The sequence below is a fragment of the Ictidomys tridecemlineatus genome, chromosome 6 (genome assembly GCF_052094955.1).
Source record: "Ictidomys tridecemlineatus isolate mIctTri1 chromosome 6, mIctTri1.hap1, whole genome shotgun sequence".
NCBI classification, from domain to species: Eukaryota; Metazoa; Chordata; class Mammalia; order Rodentia; family Sciuridae; genus Ictidomys; species Ictidomys tridecemlineatus.
In genome coordinates this window covers 190,923,788-190,943,923 of record NC_135482.1, presented here as the reverse complement: position 1 = coordinate 190,943,923, position 20,136 = coordinate 190,923,788, and the positions used below count along the sequence as shown (strand labels likewise).

The 20,136-nt window shown below is 37.0% G+C and overlaps 1 protein-coding gene across 5 annotated transcripts in view; it reads left to right on the top strand.

Moving 5' to 3' along the window:
* Positions 1–20,136, top strand: part of Fgf14 (fibroblast growth factor 14) — a 635,314-nt gene that overhangs the window by 465,626 nt on the left and 149,552 nt on the right. For all 5 annotated transcript variants that reach the window (XM_005317008.4, XM_078016307.1, XM_078016306.1 and 2 more), the window contains exon 3: positions 3,743–3,846. In XM_005317008.4, coding sequence (XP_005317065.1) covers positions 3,743–3,846 — 104 coding nt within the window. The remainder of the gene's footprint in view (positions 1–3,742; positions 3,847–20,136) is intronic.

The following is a 20,136-nucleotide window of genomic DNA, read 5'->3' as shown; positions in this document are numbered from 1 at the left end:
TCAACAAATGAAAAACGAAGGGCTTGAACCTTGAAATCTTCATGATTTGAGTTCATCACATTTTCTACTAAATATAGAATTATTTGGAAAGAAAAATCAGAACCTGCCTGCTAAGGTGCTTCTGTAATTTCAGATGAGAAGAGGCAAAGGGGCTCCTGGATGGTGCATCCCCACGCCCCTGTCCTCCCAGGGTTCCACCCTGAGACCTAGAGGTCTCTAGAAAGGAAAAATGGGAGAAAGTCATTGATGACGGTATATGGCCCTACAGGGAAGATGCCGTAGCAATGACTGCTTGTCATTTGAATGTGAGCATTCAGGTGCCTACATGGCCACAGTCCCAGAGGTGTATCCCTGTAAAACTACCAAATGTCAGTATGACCACACATCTTGTATTTTATTTTATTTTTGTTTTAATCTCAGTATATCTTTTTTATTGATTTTTTTAAAAAATAAATGACAGAAGAATGCATTACAATTCTTATTACACATATACAGCATAATTTTCCATTTCTCTGGTTGTACATAAAGTATGTTGACAGCAATTTGTGTCTTCATACATGTACTTTGGATAATGATGTCCATCACATTCCACCATCCTTGCTAATCCCTTGCCCCTCCCTTCCCCTCCCACCCCTCTGTCCTATCTAGAACTCATCTTTTCCACCCATGCTCCCCCTCCCTGCCCTACTATGAATCAGCTTCCTTATATCAGAGAAAACATTCAGCATTTATTTTTCTGGGATTGGCTAACTTCACTTAGCATTATCTTCTCTAACTCCATCCATTTACTTGCAAATGCCATGATTTTATTCTCTTTTATTGCTGAGTAAAATTCCATTGTGTATATAGGCCACCTTTTTTTTTAATCTATTCATCCACTGAAGTGGTTTTTCCTCCTTCCTTGTTTAGTCTTGGGGATGATGTGGATTATTTTTCTGTGTTGTTAAACTTCTTTTTACCCATTATCAGACTTAATAGATGCTTAATGGTAATATATATATTACACTATTATATATTATATATGCATTAATATTTATGAAAATATTAAAACTTCTAAAACAATCCCTCTGCTTAGAAATGCCCTGCCAATAAACTTGATATGTGAACATTGTCATAACACCCACAGGCTTTAGGATGGCCATTCTTTACCTGAACTGTGTTAGGCTCAGTTGAGGAGCTTTCTTAATAATATTAATAACAACAACAACAATAACAAAATCCTTAAACCCTAAAGCCACTCCTAGGGATTCTGATTTCACTGGTCTGGAGATGGGCTTGGTCATTTTCTCATATAAACATGGCCAGTTTTAATGTTAAGCCAGGGTTGAAAACCACTATTGTGTAGAAGCTAGATTATTCCACAGAATGAACAAAGTTGCAGGATCACCTTCGTTATTCTTTATCCCCTAGGGTTTATACCATTGATTTATAATTGTGTAAAACTCCAAAAGAGTAGAAAATTCTAATTCTTAATTAATGTATCTGTGTTTTTCACTAGCCCCCCAGCCCCATCACAGTGTGTTCTGATAGCTCTCTACATTGTGGTGTTTCCATGCATTCTTCTCTTATTGTCTTCTGTAAATGATAATAAGTTATAGTTTATAATTCAGGTTTCTTCCAAAATTCTGTGGAAAAAAATAATACTTTGGTATGGTTTAAAGTATATTTCTAGAATTTTTCTCTTTACCACACCACATTATTTTGGTGAGTTCATGATGCACTGGCCTTCTAGAATTATACTATCTGCCTTATATAAAATATATGGCACTAAAAATACCACTAGAAGGATGAAGGGTGAAATAATTAGATTTGAGTCAGGTTAGAATAGTTTGCATAGACAGGTATATGATTATGTTTTACCTTAAAATTTTGCATACAAATCAGTAATGATTTTACAGTTCTTATCCTTTCAAAATGTAAGGGAGATGATACAATTCAGGTTTCCCACACAAGAATGAACTTGGCTTTCTCCCACAAAGAAGCTACAATTGTAAGGTACCTCCTGATACCTAACAATACTATCCCATGTTCAATATTAAACAATAGAAAATGAGCAAAAGAAACCTCTTTTTCCTTAAGGGTATAATAATCCTCAGAATCCTATGCAATACAGCCCAACTTCAGTTTGCATAGTGAAAACGGATATACAATGAGTCATATGTGTATGTGTACCCCAAGCATTCTTCTAGGGTGAGTTTCGTGGCCATGATGTGCTATTTTCCTTTCATCATTTGTGCAATGCAGACATGTTGAGGCCTTGGGAGCAGTAACATGTAATCATTGGAAGACGGGGTGTGTCTTTCTCCACCCTATTAGGCAAAAACATGTCTCTGAGAATAAAACAGAACACAATGTTAAAGTTTTTAAATTATGCACTGAGTAGACCCTGAGAATGAAGTCAAAAGCCCACAATTTTCAAGTGATTTGTCTTTTGTGGAATAGAGTCAAAGGCTTAAAGTTAAGACATTTTACTTATACATTCACTATCGCACTTTAGTGCTTGCAATGCCCGTTCTTGCTTGGTCTTATTGCTTAGAATTAGATTTGAGTTAATAAAGACCTGAGAAGGCATAGATAACAGCACTGTGGATTATTAACAGTTCTCTTATAAAAAATGTTTCTACAATGAAATCTTTAACATCATCAAGCAGTTATCAAATTAGATTATGCTAGAAAACTTACTAAAGAGTCATGGAAATGCATTAAGGGGTATTAAGACTTAAAAACATCAATTATAGCATTGCTAACGACACTGTGGGAACATATATAAAAACCCTTTATTAACAAAGGAAGAAACAAAATATGTAAGCTAGTGAGTTTTTATCTATTAGGTGGGAAAATCTGAAAACTGTCTGTTTTAGTTAGCTTTTTTGCTGCTGTGACTGATGACCTGGTAAGAGCAATTTTAAGGAGGAAAAGTATATTTGGGGGCTCACAGTTTCAGAGGTCTCATGGTCCATAGAGGTTGACTCCTTTGCTCAGGCCTTTTATGAGGCAGAATCTCATGGTGGAAGGGTGTATAGACAAAAGCAGCTGAGGACACAGCAGGAGGAAGAAGAGAGAAAAGTCCACTCAACAGGACAAAATATAAACCCAAGGGCATGCCCCAGGAACCCACCTCCTCCAGGCACACCCTACCTGCCTTCAGTTACCACCCAGTTAAGACCTATCAGTGGAGTAACACTGATTAGATTAAGGTTCTCTTAACCCAGACATTCCACGTCTTGGCGGAATCAGATGCACATCTTTTCTTGGCTTTGCTGGTGTATCACGTTAGTTCTGCAAAAGTAACTTGGTTTTGGCGTTACCTTTTTAACTTTGGCCTGCACTACACTGCAATGACCAATCACACCTTCCCTATGTGATAGATGGGAATAACCGTTCAACCTGGACTTTTGAAATCCGGCCTTCTGAGACTCTTCACAGCTGATGTCTTTTGGAATCCAATGGTGTCAGATGTTGTGATACTGGAACCATAATTACAGGCTCAGTTCTGCCCATTATCCCACCAGTTCTTCAGAATGCTGCAGGCAAGAATGCTAGGAAGACTTACAAATTGGAGCTGCAGCGCTAATTTTACCCACAGCAGAGTCTTCTTCGTTATAAACGGAAATAAAAGTTACTTAATTGGAACATCTCAGATAGTAGCAATAAAGATATTTCTTAAGTAAATGAGCAAGATAAGAGTTGTGGGTTGCTTCCCCTCTTCCTGCCCACTCATGATGGATGTTTATCTTTCCAGCACTGTTCAACCTCATCCCAGTGGGACTGCGTGTCGTTGCCATCCAGGGTGTGAAGACAGGGTTGTATATAGCCATGAACGGAGAAGGTTACCTCTACCCATCAGTAAGTAGCATGCCAAAGATACTGCCAATCATTCTGCAAAAGCAGCAGCAGCAACAAAATCCAGAAAATTCTATGGGTTCTGCCATTTCTGCTTTAGTATTTAAATTTCATTAGAAGGCTATCGGAGCTGTTTCCTCATTATTTATCAGTGTTTGGTAATGAGTATATCGAGAGGAAGAATAATTTTAGATATTGAAGTGACTGTTTGCCATATTTTCAAAAATGCACTTGTCTTATGGATTTTCTTGCAAAAATTTTTAAGTTCTTTCCATGCATTTTCTTTTGTATTAATTTATTTTTAATTGACATAATAATTATAAATATTTACAGGCTACATTGTGATGTTTTGATCCATAAATACATCGTAGAAGAGGAAATCATGTCGATTCATATACTTACAAACTCAACAACATATTTTTTTTATAGTGAGAATGTTAAACGGTTATTTTTTTCAGTAATATTGAGGCATATGATTCATATTAACTGTGGTCATCTTGCAGTACAATAGATCACCAGAACTTATCCTGAGGTCTAACTGAAAATTTCTACCCTGTGATCCACATCTTCCCTTTCCCCTTCCCTCCTCCACTGGTAATCACCATTTCAGTCTCTATTTCAATGAGGCATAGTTTTTAGGTCAGCATATAGTATATGTTTTCCCTTAAATATAGATTCTAATAAAATTTTTTTTTAAAAAAAGAAGGAATGAAAATTCTAAAAAAGGGGAAAAGAAAAGTAGAGTGTCCTACTGTCCTCGTATCTGTAGGAGACTGGTTCCAGGATAGCCTATGGGTACCCAAATCTGTGGGTACCAGTTATTTTGTATGAAATGGCATAGAATCATAAATAATCTTGCAAATCCTATATTATGCTTTAAATCATTTCTAGATTGGTTATAGTACCTAATACAATGTGAAATAATAAAGTTATTACTTGGCATTACTTAGGGAATAATAATGAGAGAAAGAATGTATATGTTCAATATAGATACTTATTTTTGAATACTTTTGATCTTGTTTGTGGAACCCACAGATACTCATCTTGTGCATAGAAAAGTCCTATAGTGTTTGTTTAAAAATGAGAATGCGAATTGTGTAAATATTTTACTGAGAAAAAAAGCTATTTCTAACATTGAGATGGGTATTTCTGTTAAGTCTCCCTGTTTCTTTGTGATAGTATTTGTTAGAAGTTGAGCAGTTTTCCAGCAATATAGCATCTACTGGAATATTAACAAATAACTACATTCAGATACTTTATGTCCATACATTACAATGCCATCACAATTCATTTCTGCCACAGGTTCAAGCAATGTAAACTTATGCAAAGAAGCTTCTTTTCAAATTCGTTGATTAGATCCTGATAAAGTCTTATATCTCTTTAAATATGCTCTTATTTGAGTTTACATGCACTTTATTTTTATACCAATGGTTTTAAAGTCTGTTTTTGTTAAACATTATTTCCTAACAAAAAACTACACCTAAACATGTTATATGTTAACAATTTATATTTATAATCTATATACTTATATCTGTGTATATATGAAGGGAGGTGTGTGGAGAGAGGGGAAGAGTTGTTAAACAGAATTCTTCTCTGGGTCCTTCTGTGACATCGGACGTATTTTCCTCAGTGAATCTGGGGAAACCTCTGGAAGGGCAATGGGTGGGCGCGGTGGCTTCCCTTCATGGGGAGCCTAGAGCTGCACAGGCCGTCCTTGCTCTCAGCTCTTACCTGAATTCCCTGAAGGAAGCACCTGCTGCCTGTACACAGAACTGGGTCTCACCTGGTGCGCAGTGTGTGCTGCCAGACAAGATGACCACCCGGGACTCTGAGCAGGATCCTGCTACTTTCCTGTACCCATTTAGAGAAAAGCCAGTACAAATGAAGATCCTTTTCTTGAGGATGACTCATTTCAGACACAAGTCAGCTTTATTGATTTGACATTTCTTCTGTTATTTTTGTTTCTTTATTTTCCCCCAAAGTAACCTTTGAGAAGTCTGAAATGACCAGACGCAGCGGCCCCTACTTCCCTCCCTCTGTTGGTGCCTACCCCAGGGCTGTGCTCTGGTAGGGACGTCCATGTCAGGCAGAACTCACCTTTATCTTTCCACTACTGAGCAAGAGGTTTTCATCTTTTGCCATGAGGTTGTAAATAGAATCCAGTCTTCTTTAAAACTGGGTCTATCTTCTTGAGTGTGTCCTAACCCATACTAAAATTCTGGTTAAGTCCAGTGCAGTCTATGCAGTGCAGTGAGAAGGGAAATGAGAAAGGTGCCCACTGCCCAGTCCCGTCCCCAGCATGTTCATATGGCTTCCATGCCCAGGAACCAGGTCTCATGACGAAGCCCTGGGCAACAGCACTTCACAGGATACCTAGGTCCTAGCGATCCTGTCAGACTTCTCACTGATGCGTTTGTTGTCTTCCGATGGTTCTCCAGACACTAGACTTCTGGGCTTCCTCTATGTTTGCCTGATTCTCTGACTTACAGATCTTGGTTTCTCCTCTTCCTATCCTTGACTTTTCTCTGAAGCCTGGGTCTGGCCAGAGATGCTCTATTTGCCCAGCTCCACCCTAAGAGATCTCTGCTTGGGCCAGGCCCTATAATCCTCAGTCATCTTGTGGGAAAAGGGTTGGACAAAAATGAAAGGCACTTTCAAGTCTATACTACATCTTCATGTTCTGTCTTACTTCAACGTAAGGGGATTTAAACTTCAGACACTTCAAGGCAAAGAATGTTTTTTCTATAATTATTTATTCATAATTAGTTATGAAGAGCCTACTAAAATAATAATGCAGAGCATGACATAGCAACTGCTGTATGATAATGATTCTTGAGGATGACTTTTGTATTAGTAATGGTGGCAACCTTTGTCCACTCTGTCTGCGCTGTTCCAGGAATGAATCAGCTCATTTAATTCTCCCAACAACCTTTTTTTTTTTTTTAAAATCAAGTATCATTAAAATGAACACACCAACGTGCAAAAAAAGTTTAAGAATCTTCCTGAAGTCATGCAGGTAGTCGTTGGAAAAGACAGGATTTGAGCCTAGTTAGTCTGACTCTATAGTTTGCAGTTTTAACTCTGTTACTCTACTGCTTCTGTGTGCCAGACATTTTTTCATAAGATGGTCTGGCACCTATTCTAACAAGAAGCTACCAACATGAGATGATGTGATTAAAACCTTTAGGGAATCGTTACCTAGGAAATAAGCCTCATTTCGGGACAATTATTATGCAGTATAACCTAAAATACAATGTTCCTTTGGAAATTTTTAAGGGATAAATAAAATTACAGAATATTATATTTGTTAGGGAAAAGATTGATCATATTTAATGAGTATTTCATATTCTTGAATTTTTTACATTTACTATCTAACCTTTACATTTTAAAAGCCAATTAAGAAGCTTTGAATCAAGTGACTTTTTTTTCTTTCTTTTTTTTTTAAATGACAGCCCTAGTCAAGCTCAGATTTAAAGAAAAAATGTTAATGAAGACAGTATGGGAAATGAAGTCATCTGTTTTGAGCTGTTGGCCACTTTAAAAAGAAATTATCTTGTTTGTGTGATGCATGCTGGTGTCTAATGGGACCAGTTTTATCAAGGGTCTATAGATTTAGAATGTAGGTAATATAATAGGTCATTAAGGTAAATCTGTTAAATGAAAATCCCACTATAAGGCAACTCTGGGTGTATATTTTTCTATTCATATTTCAGAAAGTTACTCTCATAATCCCTTACTGTACAAATAAAGATACTCAACGTGTCAGATAATTCCACCATAGGGGAACAAAAAATGTTATCTTGACTGAGATGTCAATAATTGTGTTTCTATTGCTGAAGGCTCTTGTTCCCTGCAGAATGTTTTCTCATATATGACAATAGTTATTTCTTTTGTGGTCAAAATGATTGTAATAGGTTCCTTGATATGTGTCTCAAGAAACATAATGTCCTATACAAACCATTTGCTTGAAGATATAATGCAAACTTCAAGGTCACAGAACAGACACCAACAAAAAACTACTTTGTTTCAAAATGAGACAGTTTAAAATAATGTGTTAAAAAAGGGAGTCTAGCTGGGTGCAGCCGTGCATGCGTGCATGCTTATAATCCCAGCTGCTCAGGAGGCTGAGGCAGGAGGATCACAAGTTCAAAACCAGACTCAGCAACTTAGCAAGGCCCTAAGCACTTAGAGAGACCCTTTATCTAAATAAAATATTAAAAAAGAGCTGGGGATGTGTCTCAGTGTTTGAGTGCCTCTGGGTTCATATCCTGGTACCAAAAAAAGAAAAAGAAAGTCTATTTTAAACCAATTGCAAACTGTGCATGGTGTTGAGAGGAACATAAAAAGGATTTTATGTTTTGTTATATTTTGTTTTTTTGTTTTCTTTCCAAACAACCTGTGATTTTGAAAGATCAAGAAAGTCCCGATAGAAAGCCAAGGTTTGGAATGGAAATTCCAAATACTAAAGAAAGACTAGGAACAACCAACAATAAAAATTAATAAAAAAAAAAAAGAAAGAAAGACTAGGAATGAAAGAAAACTGTCATTCATCATCTAGGCAGCAATGAAGAGCAGCTGTTTCAGATGCGCTTTCTTCAGAACTGGTTGGATTCTCAGCCATTGCCTGCGTTACAAGGACTCAATCTCCCTGGTTCTGCCTCCTCATCTGTAAGATTATAGATTTTTCATTAAATGCTTTATTAATTTTGAGTTTCAAAATTCAAGCTTTGGTCTGATTGATTTTTCTGAATGATGAGGTAAAAAATTCACAAAAATTGCATAAAGATTCACTATTCCTTTATGTCAGCCTGGCCTTTATAAGAATATTATTCCTAATGGCACTGTTCAGTGTTGCTATTACTCAGGTGCCAGGATGTCCTGGTGGTCTCCTGAAGTTACTATCCCATCTGAGTCCCTTAAGCAGTTGGCACAAGTGTATAAGAAAACTGTTCCCTTTTCATGAAGATTTTTGAAATGAACCAAGAAAATGCACTGCAGAGTTTTGCAAACTTGGGGGCTCATCAGAAGCTCTTGGAAGGCCAGGGAAAAGGCATGTCCCTTGGATTAACCTCTAGATGCTTCAGTTCAGCGATCTGGTGTGAAGCCCAGAAAGCTTGTTTGACTGAGTGTTGCCCTCCCAGCTCCCTCTGGTGACTCTAGGGTTTATTTTCCATCAATCAACCACCACACAGCTTCTGGAATGGTCCAGGGGGAGATGATGGTAACTCTAGAGCAAGGAGGTAAGATCGGGGTCAGTGGGGCTGGAGAGAAAGCCTCAGGTGGAGCACAGGCCTTCAATGTGGCATGGTGACAGTGGCTTCTTATTTTATAAAGGTGGACACTGAGCACACAGGGTAACCTTGCTTCATCTTCCACTCTGCGTCAAGGGTTGGAAAGGATGAGAGCTATGTGAAGGGGTTTTCTGGAGAATTTTGGAAATAATTCCATGGCTGCCTGAGTATGGGGTTCACTCAGTCATTAATTGAAGGAAGTCATCTGTGACGCTTTCACCAGAAAGAGGACATTGGATGGAGGAAGACATTGCCTTCAATTTGGGGCCTGCTTAGCTTGCCCCCCAGGAGACCCAGTGAGTCATAATCCCATGGAAGTTGGTTATAGTCCCACCGCATGATGGTGAAGCCCATTTTCCCTGAAGAAGAGATCAAGGACAAGGGTCATCTTAGGAAGGTGTACACATAGAACTGTTCCATGACAGATGGCAATTGATTGCCTTTTCCTCCTGCTTGTGAGACAAAGAAATGGGGTCAATGGCATTACTGTGGTAAGTTTAGATATTAAAAAGAACCTTATTAAGTAATCCTACTTGTTGCAAAAATATTATAATATATTTTACTTGATTCTGGTCTCTAAATCAGTCTCTAAATTGTATCTCATTCACCCTCTCCTTTCTACTTCATATTTGGGGACCTTTTTCTTTGGAGGTCTTGTGGGTTGAGCTCTGGGGGCTGCCCACCTATCTTGGAGTGCTGTTTTGTACTGGGCAGTCACTGTAGCTGCCATGGAGAGCCGGGGATTTTAGGTACCTGACCAGCTGGTGTTCCAAACTGGGAGTTGTCCCAACTAAAGATGGCCCTGTAGGTAACCCAAGATGGAGGTGGCTGCTTTTAGTGATGGGGAGTAAGATGGGGTCAGATGGGGGAATGGCATTGGGTGTTGTGTTCAGAGATGCAGTGTTGGAGCTGTCAGCTATCTCCTGAGCCTGTGCCATGTCTCCAGGTATAGGCAGGCTGCCTTGTATAGGGGACTATAGCAGTGGCTGCAGAGTCCCAAAATAGACACGACTGGGGCAACCCCATATTAGTAGATGGGGATCCACACGGGAGTGGCGGCCAGAGTTCCTGAACATGGGTAGCAGCCAGGTGTCCTGTGTAGGATTGGCATCAGGGATTCCTGCGCAGGTGGATGGCCAAGAGCCCTGTGTGGGTGAGTAGTTGGGGGTCTTGCTCTGACGCTAAGGCCTGGAGCACCAGGCAGCACAGCGGCCATGATTCCTTCCTGGGAGCAGCTGTGAGGTGTGGGGCATCTATCGCTCCCAGTGAAGCAGTATTACCACTACTTGAATCACAGGTCTCTGAGAAACACAGAATGCTGCGTCCCTCTAGCCTGCCATCTTGGATCCGCCTCGCCCAGATTCTTAAATACCTAGAATTGATAGAAGCAATTTTGGATAATGGAGTAGAAAACTAGATGGCCTTAATTCAGAACTTGTGCCTTTATTAAAATCATGCTAATAAGATGTAAAGGGAACATCAGATCTTCAGATCTATGCACCATGGTCCACAAATGTCATCCTATGTCAAGTGAGCTCAGATTGCCTTGGAAATATCCAGAGCCAAGAACACTGTCCCACTGGACTCCAAGGTTCCAATTCAGTGAGTCCAGCATGCTTTAAGAACCACAACTTTGGATATGTAGCCCAAGCATTTCTAGCGTGGTGCCCAAAGAGGCATCCTAATAGACACAGGTCTGCATCATGGCTTCACAAACCACAATTCTGGGATGACTTGCTTTTATATTTCCCATTGCTGCTGCTGCTGCTGCTGATGTGATAATGATTGTGATGGATTATAAAGGCATGATGAGGTTCAAGCCCCTGGAAGTGAGCAGAAAGATGTGAACCCAAACTATGCTCACCTTTCCCCTTGACCAAATGAGCTGTCCTGGGAGAAAGCTCATGGAGTACATGGAGAAAAGTTCTGTCTGTGACCTCCCCACTCCACCTGTAGGAAGAACAGGACAAGAAATATGTCTAGGAGCACCAAGACCAAACAGGGAAAGACAAGAAGTATGCTGAGACTTGAGAAAATAAGCTAAGAAAAAATAAGAAACAGCATAAGACATTAAATTTCAAACCGATAATGGCTGGTTAGGAACCCTGAACAAATCGTGCTGTCTATACCTTGTAAAGCTCAGGGGAAAACTCTGCCTAAGACAGTCAATCCCCACGACTGGCACCTGATGGATTGAAAGGTGCACTTCCAGATGAGAGCATCCCATCAGAGCAGGTTATCAGCGTCAACAAGCCTGAGCTGCTTCAGAAGTTAATGCTTTTGAGATTTTAGAAAACGCTAATACAAGTCAATGTATCTCTAACTAGTCAATTGTTTTCTCTAATCCTTAATTTCCTCTGAGAGTTAATTTTGTTTATATTTATGTGCAGACTTCCCATGTGAGTCCCTGCTTGGGGAGAACAGGCTCTCGCCTCCCTCCTTTTCTGGGTGATTAGCAGGTCCCAGGTGTGTGGCCCAATGAGAAGATGACCTCAAAGCTTCCTTTCTGTGAATCAAGAGATGGTTGACCATGTGGGCCCATCGTTGTAAAATTTCTTACCTATATCCAGAACCATAATGTCAGTTTAGCAGTTAAAACACATATCACAAAGGTTCTGCAAGAAATATGTGGGAAACTATTTTTACTCACTTAAAAAGGTTATAATTACTTATAAATATAGGCTGAAAATTCATGCTCTTGGTATCAGTAATTAGTTCCTTTACTTGCTCATTCAGCATTAAGTGTACACCTTCCACTGAGAGCTAGTGTGCTATATCTGCTAAAGATTGGAAAATAAGTGAAAACTATGACCTTAAAAGAAAAACCCTAAAGATCTAACAACAACAACAAAAAAGGCATTTCAAGAATATCTTGACGAGATACATTGTACAAGCTGGGTCTCCTCCCAGGATCTATGATTCCATGAATGGGTTTGTCCATTTCCTATCAGTCCGGTCCCTCAATTGTGATGGCCAAGTAGGAAGCATTTGACCTATAGTTCTTGATTGTTCATTGTTAAGGTAGAATAAACTTTCACAGCAAATTTTATTAACTTAGATTTTGATAGCTGTCATATTCACATTTATTGTGCATATAACTTACCTCTTTTTTTCACTGAAAAAGTGTTAGCAAAGGAGAAATCTATTTATTTTCTAAGCTAGAATCACAAAAAGCACTTATTTGCACATTGCTTTCTTGATATCCAATATCTACATTTGAACATGGCCTTATTCTCTTTTTTTAAAATTTTTTTAAATGTTTATTTTTTAGTTTTTTAGGTGAACACAATATATTTTATTTTTTATGTGGTGCTGAGGGTCGAACCCAGTGCCTCATGTATGCCAGGTGAGCACGCTACCACTTGAGCCACATCCCAAGCCCCTTGACCTTATTTTCTCTAATGAGGTAAATGGTCTTCTCTTTACTTTATGAAAGAAACTTGGGGCAAAAATAATAAACAAACCCTGATTTGGTACATGTTACCAACACTTAAATGTAAACATTTTAAAGCAAAAGACATTAATAATTATAATGCTATTTTATTATAATGTAATAAAATGGCACAGATACTTGGCTTTTATATTTCCTTTTAGTGTCAAAGGAAAGAAAAAACATAAAACTCACCACAGTGTACGTTTTTACCCTAATTTTGGGCCTGGGGTGAAAACTTTATAAAATAATGTAATACAAATAACAAAAGTTGGGATGATCAAAATGTTCAAAAACATGTTTGTCTTCACCAGTGAAGGGAACATGGTAGGTAGTAGATGGTGAAAGTGATTTTTATATGTGAGGAGCTTTAAAGACTAAAATGATAGATGAAAATAAATGTGAGAATGAGTTTTCTTTGTTTTCCTTCTCTACAGCATGAATACTTATAAAAACTGCATAAATGCTAAGAAAACAAATATACCATACAGTGATAAATCAACGTTAGCATTAATTTTTCAAAAACGCCAATAGCTACTAAATTCTGTAGAGCTGTGTTTCTTTAACATGTGTTTGCAAAAGTTGGAGCCCTCATGACAGAAACTGCAGAAGACAATCTACCTAAGTTGAGTTTAGAAAGTTTTCCTTCTGATTGTTTTAATTTCAGAATTGCTTTTTCTCTCTACTTTTGATAATGGGCTTATGTGAGTGCTACCTGAGAACTGGGCTCTGAACAGGGATTAGCTGTTTTTCTCCTTATTCTTGATATAGACTCAATAATTTTTTATCCCATTTTTTCGGTTGACTACACTGCCGTGGTAGTATTACCTACTAAACAATATTGATCCAGCACCTGGTAAACCTAAAGAAATAATGATGAATAAGACTATGCTTGGCCAGAGGAATCCAGAATTTCTATAGATGGAAACTCCATTCTCATTGCATTTTTAACTTTGAATGACTTCTTTATGATACAGAAGGGGCCATTGTGCTCTGAGCTAGTTAAGAGTTTCACTGAATGTTGGGTTTTGGTCCTAAGATAACCCATTCCATTTGGAATGCAATTTCCACGGAAAGGTACACAATGCACTTCTGAGCAGAACATATTAGACCTTATAACAGCGCTATCTGGAGTTAGATATTAGCTTTAAGGTCTGACCACTGAATTAAATGAAGAGATGAGTCACATGTTATTAGGAATGCCCCAACCCAAGCACAGACATCATAATTGGTTGCTATTTGCTGTTCCAATAGCCACAGAAACTGGATGGGAACAAGATATTCTTGGGAGGCTTTAAGAATCATGACATTTTTGTTCTCTGAGAAGATAGGGATACTTTATTTGATCATTAATTCTGGCTTTCAGACATTATTTAGCAGAAATAGTTGCGTGAGCAAATAAGAAACATTATTCTACTTTACTTTTAAGCTGGTACATCTAGTGCCTAATGGCACCAACCTGATAAATGTTGAATATTGGTTTATGTCATACGAGAAGCACTTACTGGTATTATAGAATAAACTATGCATGCCCTTTCTGAGAGCACAGTGACAAAGGGTTGAGCTTTAATGAATCCCTATTAAAGTAAACTTCTCCAATGAACTCATCTGTCTTTCAACTATGGGCTCATTATAGTACTGTATCTACTGCCTAAACTTTAGTGCACAAGAGATGTCCATCGCAGCAAACTTCCTATGGTAAGTGATCCTACTCTTATGGTTTAAGAATATGGGTTTTCTGGGCTGTAATTGAGATACAGTTTTGAAGAAATCAATGTGTGTATCTTACTTATAAGTAATAAAGAACCAAAGTAGAACATGATACATTCCCTAGAAAGCTGCATTTGCTTTATAGTATGAGAAACAACCATTTTTATTAGAAGCCACATAAAATGCTCATATTGCAAAGATGCAAATTCATTTACAAGCATTCTCTCTATAATTGAGATTTATGCTCATATTCATTTTGCCATTGTGCCAAATGGTAAAACGGTGGTAATAACTTGTAACTCTGGAAGAAGTTGTAGCATCTACCACATTTTTAATTATTTAAGTATTACCATTTAGCATTTATCTTGCTATCCTACAATCATATTTTGTTACCAATAGAATCAATGAAAAATGTAGAAGTAATGGAAAATTATTTTTTGCATTAAGAATTATTGGTTGTGAAAAAATTCTGTCTTGGTATATGGTAATGAATTGATACTGCAGGTTAGATAATAGCCTACTGCTCACTGGAAGCCACTCCTCTAACCCTTGCATTGCTTTTATTTTAGTATCAATTAGAAAACTATATTTATAGCAAAATTTATAATGGAAAAATCAACTTTTAAATGTTTAAAAGTTTTCTAGACAGTTTTTACCTGGGGACTAAATATGAGGCATTCTCTTAATTTCCATGGAGAAATAAAATCTAATGTGAAATATAATATTAAAATAAAGGAGGAAATTATTAAGAAATTGTTCCACAGGTGCCATAAATGATTTAGCTACTTTTCTAATGCAGTTTGAGTCATTTGGAAGACTGTTTGATAGAGTTAGCAAAGCAAAATATATACCCAGGAGAAATAGCACTGAGGCTTTATTTAATTTAAAATTGCATTACAAAGAACACTTGCACATTTAAATGGGCAGATAGAAGAATTACCTTGGGCATTAGTTCCTCTGTGTTTCTCTAAAAGAATCAAATACCTTAAAGTAATTTGAACGAAGACAAAGTTCATATTAATTTTTATGCGCCATTTATGCAATAACAACACAATCAAAAAAGAAAGGAGACCACATCAGCAAAACAGCTTAAACATACAGGATGTTCCATCACACATTGGTTTTCTGAGGCACAAAAGCTAGTTCTGATTTTATTTTGTGTTTGATGGTCAGTCCTTAGTGTCAACAAGAAATTCCTCAGATTTATTAAACCATTTACCATTAGGACCAAAATATGTTTGAATTTTCATGAACACTAACTTCATTAAATATTCTGTTCCTAACAGTGATCAGGAAAACTACCAAATGTGCACATTGCAGCACTTATTGTTAATTATCAGTTATTCCAATCACTGTCTTTACGAGAGACTCACCCAAGGGTCCATTGAAACATTGCATAGTTGGAAAATGATTTGTGTATAGTAATTAATACAACAGTAGAATATGAACCATTCTGATCAACACCTAATTGTATTTTCTGTGATGTCAGCATTTTATCTGCAAGACCCCAGTGTTTTAAATTGATTTTTGACTTTGTAAAAGGTGGTAAATTGCATTATTATTGACTTGAGGTGATTCTACATTTGGAGCAGTGATGCTAAGCATGCAAGGTGAAGAGGAAGGAACATAATGTTTAAGTTCTGAAAATATATAAAGTAAGTCCCAGAGTCATATTTAATGTGTTAGTGAATTATAATTATTAATTTCACTTTAGTTGATTTGTTAAGTGCTGTTACATTCCCCTTAGAGAAAAGCAGAATTATTTTACTTTATGTTACTTGTCTATGTCTTTGTCTATGTGTGTGTGTTACTTGTTTATAACATTTTTATAAACTACTAAAACATAATCAACATTTTTCCCCACATAATGAGAGGGTACACACTTAAGATTTGGTATTCTGACTGATATATACATGCAGGTATTTTTTTTTTCTTATTCTCATTTTGTAATACCATGAAAGTAAAATTCGTATTTAGGGCTATTGTGTGTAAGGCTATAAATTACAACTCTTGCTATTAGTAATTCTTCAAAAGCAAAGGTTTATAGTTCAGTTTTTAGACAGACTACAGAGAGGGATTGATAGGTGAACAGGTATAATGGGAAGGAAATGCCCTCCTCAGAACACAAAATAAGTATAATATATCACATCAACAGAATGAAAGACTAAAAATATACAATCACCTCAATAGAGTCAGGAAAGGCATTTGATAAAATTCAACATCCTTACACAATGAAAATGTTGACAAGTATACAAGTAACATACCTCAACTTATATAAGAAAGGCCATATATATTTAGCCATCAGCTAACATAATCCTAACTGGGAAAAGCTGAAAGATTTCTCAATAAGATCTAGAGCAAGACAAGGAATGCCCACATTCATCATTTTATTCAACACAGTACTGGAAGTCCTAGCCAAAGCAATCAGGCAAGAAAAAAGAAGTACAGATAATACAAATGAAAACAAAGTAAGTCAAATTCTCACTACTTGAAGATAACATGATCTTATGTCTAAAAAACCCCAAAGATTCCACCCCCCAAAAAAACAACAAACAGTATTATCACTAATAAATGACTTTAGCAAAGACATAGGACACAAAATCAACATGCAAATATCAGTACCATTTTTATATGCCAAAAGCAAATTATCTGAGATAGAAATCAAGAAAGTAATCACATTTCCCAATGATATTGGGAAAAAAAATACCTAGAAGTAAATTTAACCAAATAGTTGAAAGATCTCTACAAGGAAGTCTATAAAACATTGATGAAAGGAGTTGAAGTGGGTGCTAAAAGTAGACATACACGTTCATGAGTTGGAACAATCAATGTTGTTACTTGTCCATATTGCCCAAAAGGATCTACAAACTCAATGCAATCCATGTGAAAATTAACAGCATTCCTACAGAACTAGAAAAAGCAATCTGAAAATTTGTATAGGACCAACGAAAACCCCAAATTGTCAAAGCATTTTTTAGCACAAAAACCAAAGCAGAAACACTATACTACCTGATTTCAAAATATGCTATTAACTGGTAGTAATCAAAACAGTATGGAATTGGCATAAAAACAGACACATAAATCAATAAGACAGACAATAGTATCTAATGCATCTAAGAGTAACTGATTTTTAACAAAGTTACTAATAACATGCATTGAAGAAAAGATGGTCTTTGAAATAGATGTGCTAAGAAAATTGCAAATCCACATGCTGAACAATGAAATAGACTCCCATCTCTCACCAGTTACAAATTCAACACAAAATGGATTAAAGGCTTAAATGAACACCTGAAACTGTGAAACTAGAAGAAAACATGGGGGAACAATTCAGGACTGTGGAACAAGTGGACAAGATCTCAAAAACACAGGAAACAAAAGAAAAAAAATAGACTAAAAAGATTCTGAACATCAAAGGAAAACAACTGTCAGAATGCAGACATACTTAAAGAATGGGAAAAATACTTGCAAGATATACATATCACAATGTGTTGATATTCAGAATACATGAGGAATTAAAAAAGATATCTGCATAACAAAAATACAGATAATTCAATTTTTAAAAAGAGGAAATGTACTAGACATTTCTCCAAAGAAAATATCCAAGTTGCCAACAGGTATATGAAAAAATGCTCAACTCCACAAATCATCAAGAAAATGGAAATCAAAATCATAATGCAATATTGCCTTCCTCCAGTAAGAATGGCTATTATAAAAAAATCAAAAGATAACAAGTGTGATGAGGATATGGCAAAAAGGGAGCCCTTGTACACTGTTGGTGGGAATATAAATTAGTATATCCATTGTGAAAATAAATCTGTGATTTCTCAAAAATTGAAATACAGCTATCACATGATTCATCAATCTCACTACAGTGTTCATATTTACAAGAAAGTGAAATCAGTCGAGGAAACATCTACACTGCAATATTTGTTGCACCATTATTCACAATAACCAAGAAGTGGGAGCAACCAAAATGATCACTAACTGCTGAATAAAAAAGAAAATGTGGTGCATATAGAGAGTGGAATACTATTCTGTCATAGAAACAATGAAATCCTGTCATTTGTGACACCATGGAGGAAACTGGATATGATTATGTTAAGTGAAATGAGCCAGGCAAGAAAGAAAGTATAAGAAAGATGAGTCTCACCTGATCTCACTCATGCATGGAATCATAAAAAGTTGTTCTTCTAGGGATTCAGAGTCCAAAGGTATTCCCCAGAGGCTGGGGTAAGTAAAGATATGTTACAGTTAGATAGATGCAAGACATTCTTACCTGGTGTCACACAGGAGGATCACAATAGAGGTTTGTGTACTATTTCAAAAAAACTAGCAGAAAGAATTTTGAATGTTTTCACTACAAAAAAAGGAAAAACACTCAAATCGATAGATATATTTAGACTGAATTAAGCATCACAAAATACAGACATATTTAAATGGTGCATGATATCGCATGAATACTATAACTTTTATTTTTTAATTTATCACTTAAATTAAAATTTGTAAATAATTAGATAATAAATAATTTCATCTAAAAAATGTGCAAAAAGACCAAATGAGCCCTGACAATGTTACCAAGCTCTAATTTAAGCATTTGGACTTCTGAGTGACCTTGAGAATTCTGAATGGACTTTTTTATAACATGATGATGACATTTGAAATGCTTTCCTAGGAATAGATGAAGTACTCAATTATGTTTTGTTTAATCTCCAGACATTGTGATTATGTTCTGGCAGGACGGTAGCAATTAATTACATTAGGTCAGCAAACATTGCCATGCCTGTCGTATCCACAAGAAGAGCAAGTCGGAATTTCAACAGCTGTGCAGTTGGCCCGGTGGGCATGGTGCCAGCAGCACTATATTTTCCTTCCTCTGGTACTTCTTTTCCACAGAGATCTCAATGAAGAAACTCTGGTCTAACAGGGAGTGAGTGGATGCTCTTCCTGTTCTCCTGTCTACTCCAGGGTCACTCTCAGAAATGTTGGGAAAACCAATATTATAACCGTAATAGACATTGATACTTATGTGAGAGTGCATAGACGTGCCTTTTATCATCTCAAATAAAGATTACATTCAAATAGATCATTGTTCGAAACAGAGCTCACATAATTTAAATGTTTTAAAGATATCTGCTAATAGAGCTAAGTATAATAATTTCTGAAATTTTATTTGCTTGCATTAGGAATGCATCTCGGTGGTAGTGCAACATAGAAAAGTTTAATAACAGAGTTCATCTGATCTAACAGTGATTCTAAATGTACTTGGGGATATTTCAGTTGGGCAGAGAGGTTTGAGACTAAATTACAAATCAATCCATCAATGTAGGTCACCCCTTTGAAGTCACTTGCTGAGTTTAAAATAAAATCAATGGAGAAACCATTTAATGAGGGATTAAAGTACGTACAATGAGCTTGAGCATAAATCGATAATTTTTAGTCCCCAGAGTACATAGTTGGGAGGACCATGATGTTGTGGGGGGGGGAGGTTAAAGTATAAATGTATTAATTCAGCAGATGTGTTGATCATTATTGCTTTCCCTGGAGAAGAAAACTGAACTTCCCCGTTTAGGTGGTTGTCCCTTCCTTCCTTTGCCACTTCCAAAGAGTCCAGGAAGATAGACACTTCCCAGAGGATAAGGGAAGTGGACACTATGGTGATAGAAATATCATCTTGGCAACAGGGGCCAAGGCCGGGTGCCCTCACACCTCCCATAATTATTTTGGTCTCAGTGCCCCAGGTCGCCTGTTCCCTGCGTGTGACTGGGAGATCACAGGACTCTAACATAGCAGGACCAGAGTGGCTATTAGTCCTGGATATTCTGAATAAATAACATCTTCTAAGTCTCAGCCTAACTCTTTAAG